Below are 7,024 nucleotides of genomic sequence, written 5' to 3'. Positions count from 1 at the left end.
GTACAGAAGATGTGAGAAGCCACAGGCTGTCCCAGGTCTAACCTTCCTAAGAGGAAGGGGGAAAGGATAAATATTGTTATGCTGGAAAGTGCTTACAGCTGCCATCAGGTGAGTCTCTGATCCCTAGGCTAGACAATCACAGCCCGGTTAAAGTCAACAGGTGTGCTAAACATTCTTCTTTCAGACGCAGTGGAAGTAGCAAGTAAACCCCTTTATGTAGAGGGAGAGCTGGAAACAACAGAAGCTACGGCCCAAGGCAATGGGCCACAGGGCAAGTTCTGAGCAGAAGGCAAGATGTATGGTCTGTGGGATTCCCTGATTGCAAACAGAGGCTGTGAGGTTGTTTCGCAGGCTGTGTACCTGAGAGGAAAGCCAACCATCAGCCAGAGAAGCAGACAGACAGAGCTCCTTGAGCACAGAATACTTTGGAAAGGCAAACTTGGAGATTTCTGAGCAAGGAAACTGCCTGTTGCCTGGTTCCCTGAACAAGTCGAACCAAACCAGTCTGTCTATCCTTTATCTATAAACAGGATTGCACCAAATAACATCCCCGGAGCATCATAATGGAAACAACCCTGCAAGGCTAGCAGCTTGGGCCACGAGACACACCCATGGGACTCCGGGAAGGACAAGTTTAGCTAATTATGCTGCTACCCACTGCCTGAGGCCTGTACAAAGGCTGAGCTGGGTGGTTCGGTGACACATTTCTACAGGGCAGCTCTCGTAAAGCAGGTGCAGTCTGTGCCCCTGGTGGTATTGGGGTCACATCTGCTCAGCCCGGACTGACCCTGGAGCTGAAATCCTGGCACCAGTGCAGGCCCTGGCAGAATGCCCCCTGACTGCAAAGGGCCTGGGGCTCACCTGGCCTGGTTAGCCACACAGCACAAGGGGCAGGTAGGCACCCAGCTCCCTTGGACAATCCATGGCCCCAGACTCCCGGTGGTATCTTTGGCTGTGGGGAGGGCGTGCAGAAAGGGGGGTGAACGTGCCTTGGATGCCCCCAGTCCAGTAACAGGGGCGCTGCTCCCATGCAGGGATAATAGCTGGATTCCTGGTGATGAGCAGCTGTATCTCCCCTCCCGGGGGGCAGGGCCAGCTGCAGAGACTGGGGGATCCCCCCACCCCCGGGGCCTTTCTCTTGCAGAGGCGGATCCCGGGCACCTGTTGTCCCTGCGCCACGCAGCCGGGGGCTGGGCGCCCGCTCCTCCTTCCCCTCCCCGCCGCTAGCCTCAGTCACTTCCGGAGCGGAGCCGGGCCGGGCCGAGCCGAGCCGAGCCGGGGCGGGATGGCCGCGGCCGTGGAGAAGGAGGCGAGCCAGCAGAGCACCCTAGGCGCCTACTCGCCCGTGGACTACATGAGCATCACCAGCTTCCCCCGCCTGCCCGAGGAGGAGCCGGCCGGCGCGGCGGCCGAGGGCTGCCTGCGCTCCAGGAAGGAGGAGGACGCGTTCCTGGGAGAGCAGGACACGGGTGAGAGGAGCCGGCCGGCAGCCCCGGCGCCCCCTCCCCGCCCGCCCGTCAGCCTCCCCTCGGCCGAGCATCCTTCCTCGCCTCCGGTCCCACCCGCCTCCTGCATCCCTCCATCGCTGCATCCCTCCCGCCCCCGCCGCCTCTCTCCGGCCAGCCCTGCAGCCGCCCGGCTCCGAGGGCCCTGCTTTGCTCCCGGTATCCCTGCTGCCCTCCCCTCGCTGCAGCGCCCTCCCCGCCGGCCGGCCGCCCCCGCAGCCAACCCCTCCAGGACCGGGCACCCTTCCTCCGCACGCTTCTAGCCGGGGCTGCACGGTTCTGTATCCAGCTTTGCCCACCTGCACCCCCCATTGCACCAAGCCATGCACCCCTCGCTATCCCTGCCTGCAGCCCGCCAAGCCTCCCCCGCCCCCGTGCATGGGCACCCTCCTCCCCCCCGCTGCTGCTGCCTTCTTCCCCCCTTCCCCATTTTCTTCTTCTTCTGACCCCTTCATTTCATAGAATCATGGGCTCTCAGGAGGTCATCTAGTCCAACCCCCTGCTCAAAGCAGGACCAGTCCCCAACTAAATGATCCCAGCCAGGGCTTTGTCAAGCCTGACCTTAAAAACCTCTAAGGAAGGAGATTCCACCACCTCCCTGGGTAACCCATTCCAGTGCTTCACCACCATCCTCAGCCCCTTCCCTCATTACTGCCTCCATCTCTCCTCTCAGTGCCTCTTCTCACTGCTGTCTCACTCCCTCCATCCCCCTTCACTGCTGCCTCCCTCTCTCGCCCCCACTCCTCTCCTGGCCTGGCTCCCAAAGACTCCAGCACTCCCATGTCAGCTGCTCCAAATCCCTCAGTCACCCTGGACCAAGCCGCCCACGGCTCACCTCAGTTTCCGGTCCTGCAAAAGCCCCTGGCCCTGGTTCCACTCAGAATTCACTCTTGGAGCCTTTTGGGGAATAGGGTTGGGTGTTCTTTCACCCACGGTCTTCAGGGTTTGGCTGGCTGGTCTTTTCCCTGCGGTTCAGGGATCTGCCAAGGGGACCACCTCTTTCCTCCCCTCAATTCACACAGGACTTGGCACTTTTCAGTGGCTGGGCTGCTGATCTTCCCTCACCTTGCAGGGCAGACTGGGCTAGCCAGCCAGGGCCTGTGGGAGTCCCACTCCCTTGGGGGTAGGATTTCCCTGTGCAGTGGGGAATCTCCTCATGCAGGGAGGGAAGCTCTCAGAATGCAGGCAAAACCCAGCTACTGGGGAGTGGGGCGCTCTCTGACAGCAGGCAGGCCCAAACCTACCTCCTGGTGCCAGCCAGAATATGCAGATCCACCCACCCCAGTGATCACTTCTTATAATGTGGCTGTCTCCCAAGATGATTGAAGTACAGCTTGGTTTTGTAGTGTAGACAAGACTGAACCATGTCCTTGATCCATGCTGAATCCTTGGGAACAGTTTGGAGTTGTAATTAAAACACAATTATGTCCTGTTACTCATTTTCCCCCAAAATACCACACTTGGTCTCTCTCTCTCTCTCTCTCTCTCAGAATCTTCTAGAATTTAGGCACCCGAACCTGACATTTCAGCCTTTCCCAGGGGAACATCCCATCTGTTTTTGTGTTACCCTTCTCTCTATTCCCCTCACTCTTACCAGCCTCTTCACTTAGTTCATTACTACTCTGCATTATCCCTTCATCCAAGCATCCTCACACCCATGCATCAGTCCATCCTCTCATCTCAGTTACACCAAGCACTTAGAATGTCACTACCCTTTTTATTCTTAATTATTAGTATTTCCTATATCTTATTAGGCTCAGAAGGGTCTTGCTAAGATCCTGTGTCATCATCTTTACCATCCTCTGCCCAGTTTCCCAGTTTAGTTTGCTGGGGTCTCCGGTTTGGTAGTGCAATACCAGCTTCAAAGACATATAGACACTTGCAAACAGCTGTGAATTGTTCCTGTCAACTGCCTGGTTTTAATAAAATTAGCTGGGTTTTCAATTATTCTTGATAAACTTTTTTTTCTTAAGATTGTTTCTTCACAGATGATCAAAGTCATATTTTTCTCGAGTGGATCCAAATTGACTCCCTCCGCCTGCCCCAGCGCTGCTTCTGTGCCTAACCCCTGTCCCATACACCCCCAGCTCCAACTTATGTCTAAGTGAAACCAGGTGGTATAGAGACTGTAGGTCAGATTCATTCCCAGTGTAACTATAAAGAGTTCTATAGACTCTGTTGATGTTAGTAGATGTATACTAGGGATTAATTTGGCCCCTAGTTCATTAATAGCATCCTGATGTGACAATGATGCATGTGACTAGCTGTTGCTCCCCTCTCTCAGAGCAGCAAAGTATTTGGTTCCCAATGATGACTGGTCACTATCAGGTCAGGGCTGCTACCACTGGGTCACCAGATTGAGAACAAATATCTATGCATGCATCTCTCTGTCAAGGCAAGGACTGTTTTGTACAGCTCCCAGTAAAGTCTTTGACCCACTGACTTTGAGGACTGAAAGCTAATTTGCAAGCGGTCACAGTTTTTACCTTTTCATTTCCTTGATCCCATTCTCTGCCCCGATATAACGCAACCTGATATAACACCAATTCAGATATAACGCGGTAAGCAGTGCTCCGGGGGGCTGGGGCTGCGCACTCCGGTGGATCGAAGCAAGTTCGATATAACGCGCTTTCACCTTTAATACGGCAAGATTTTTTGGCTCCCGAGGACAGCGTTATATCGAGATAGAGGTGTACTAAGTTTTCATCATCCATTTTCATTTCATGCCATTCCAGGTTACACTCACTTTCAGGTCCAAGAGAGAAATGTCATCTTGGTTACTTTACCTTGGAGTCTATGGGAAAGATTTTTCAAAAACTTTAGGTATATTGTTGTGTGTGCAAAATGCCAGTGCAATTTCATGCCTCACCTATGTAGTGAGGTCCCACAGAGGTCTATCCTGGGTCCAGTGCTATTCAATATTTTCATTGCTGGCTTGGATGATAGAGTGGAGAGTATGCTGATAAAATTTGCAGATGACACTAAGCTGGGAGGGCTTGCTAGGACTTTGGAGGACAGGATTCAACATGACCTTGACAAATTGGAGAACTGGTCTGAAATCAACAAGATGAAATTCAATAAAGACAAATGGTAATTGCTACACTTAGGAAGGCAAAATGAAATATAAAGCTATAAAATGGGGAATAACTGGCTGGGCAGTAATACTGCAGAAAAAGATCTGGGGGTTATAGTGGGTCACAAATTGAATATGAGCCACCAGTGTGATGCATCTGTGACAAAGGCTAACATCATTATGGGGTGTGTTAACAGGAGCATTGTATGTAAGACAAAGGAGATAATTGTCCCACTCTACTCTGCACTGGTGAGGCCTCAGATGGAGTCTGTGTCCTGTTTGGGTGTCACACTTTAGGAAAGATGTGGAGAAGTTGGAAAGAGTCCAGAGATGGGCAACCAAAATGACTACGGTTTAGAAAACCTGATCTCTCAGGGAAGGATAAAAAACCAGGCATGTTTAGTCTTGAGAAAAGAAGACTGCGGGGGACCTGATCACTGTCTTCAAATAAGTTAAGGACTGTTATGAAGAGGAAGGTGATGAATTGTTCTCCAGGGCCACTGAAGGTAGGATAAGAAGTCATCAGCTTAACTGCAACAAGGGATATTTAGGTTAGATATTAGGAAAAACTTTCTAACTAAAAGGGAGTTAAATACTGGAATAGGCTTCCAAGGGAGGTTGTGGAAGTTTTTAAGAACAGGTTTGACAAACACCTGTCAGAGATGGTCTAGGTTAGGGGTAGGCAACCTATGGCACGCATGCCGAAGGTAGCATGCGAGCTGATTTTCAGTGGCACTCACGCTGCCTGGGTCCTGGCCACCGGTCCAAGGGTCTCTGCATTTTAATTTAATTTTAAGTGAAAACTTCTTACAACCTTATTTACTTTACATACAACAATAGTTTACTTATATATTATAAACTTATAGAAAGAGACCTTCTAAAAATGTTAAAATGTATTACTGGCACGTGAAACCTTAAATTAGAGTGAATAACTGAAGACTTGGCACAGCACTTCTGAAAGGTTGCTAACTCCTGGTCTAGGTATACTTGGTCCTGCCTCATCACAGGGGGCTGGCCTAGATGACCTCTTGAGGCCCCTTGCAGCCCTACAGTTCTGTGATTTGATGTTTGCCATTATCCTGGTGGTGCATGCAAATCTGGCTATTTATGTGCACAGGTACTGAATTTCCACACCGTGCTTCAGTAGTTTCATGCAGAAATCTGTTACACAGTTGCACAGCTGACATTTTTGAATGTTTCATGTTCCTACTCACCTATTCCACTTTATAAATGAAAATATAAATGGTTACATGAATGTAACATCAAGAGGCTTTGAAAAATCTACTTGTGCACTCACCAATGCCAAGTAGGAGACATTATTTGGCATATTGAGGAAGTGGTAATCTAGGTCTTTGTTGTCTGCCCAATCTAAGCTCTCATTTAATAAAAATTGTATTTCCTGTGGTTGTGAAGAGCACCTTCCAGTGAGAATCAGATGGAACCGGACAAGCGCCATCTTTCTCAGCCTATAGACAGGCAGCTCCAGGGTGGGGAGTCAGGAGGGTTAGATTCTAACAGAGATATTTATATGCCTCCCCATTGCCACATTATTTGAGCACTTCTCAGTCATTAATATTTTTATCCTCACAACATCCCTGTGAGGCAGGGCATTGCTGTTATCCATTTCATGGATAGGAAATTGAGGCCGAATGACTTGCCTATATTCACACAGGAAGTCTGTGGCAGAGCAGGAAATTGAACCCAGCTCATGGGCTAGTGCCCAAACCACTGTCCTTTCTCTTAGGCTGCTGTTCCCAACTCTGCCATGGACATCCTGTGTGACATGACTGGCCCAAGGTCGTCTCTCTATGCTCTGGTTTCCCCATCTCTAAAGTGGGGTACAAGAGCATCCCTGCCTACAAGTTCTGTTTTGAAGCTGAATTCATTAATGCCTGTGAAGGTCTCCGAGATCCTTGGATAGCAGGCACTGCGCCCCCACCCAGTATTTGGATTATTTGCCTGTCACAGGGGCAAACAAGGATTAAAAGCTGCAGGGTGACACGGGGTTTAAAACCTCAGCGGTGCAGGGCCAGGCCAATACTGTATGGACTAAAGAAGTGGTTCTCAAACTTTTGTATGGGCAACCCCTTTCAGGCAGCAAGTCTGAGTGTGAGCCCCCTCCCCCATAAATAAAAAATACATCCTTGCAGTTTATTCAGCAGCTGAATTAATCAAACACTCTAGTGCTGTCTCAGTCCCAGGGCTGACCTTAGAAAAAACAGCACTCTGAGCAAATTTCTATTTTGGTGTCCTTTCTTTGGAGAAGGAGCGGGGCTGGAGGCGAACGGGGGTGAGGGTGGATCTGGGCTGGAGGGGCTCTGGGCTGTCAGCCCCATGCATGGCTGGACTTGGGGCTGACAGCTCACGACCCCTATGTAACCACCTCAGGACCCCCTGAGGGGTCAGGACCCCAGTTTGAGAACACCTGGGCTAAAGGGTGGTTACA

General features: G+C 50.8%; 1 protein-coding gene across 1 annotated transcript in view; it reads left to right on the top strand.

Moving 5' to 3' along the window:
* Positions 1 to 1,262: 1,262 nt before the first annotated feature.
* GGT7 (gamma-glutamyltransferase 7) overlaps positions 1,263 to 7,024 on the top strand; it is a 48,465-nt gene continuing 42,703 nt past the window's right edge. The window contains exon 1 of the mRNA XM_050917328.1: positions 1,263 to 1,469. Within this exon, the coding sequence (XP_050773285.1) occupies positions 1,286 to 1,469 (184 nt within the window). The 5' untranslated portion in view covers positions 1,263 to 1,285. The remainder of the gene's footprint in view (positions 1,470 to 7,024) is intronic.

The sequence above is a fragment of the Gopherus flavomarginatus genome, chromosome 11 (genome assembly GCF_025201925.1).
Source record: "Gopherus flavomarginatus isolate rGopFla2 chromosome 11, rGopFla2.mat.asm, whole genome shotgun sequence".
In the NCBI taxonomy this organism is placed as follows: Eukaryota; Metazoa; Chordata; order Testudines; family Testudinidae; genus Gopherus; species Gopherus flavomarginatus.
The sequence above is the reverse complement of the archived record's forward strand: the minus strand, read 5'-3'. Positions and strand labels throughout refer to the sequence as shown.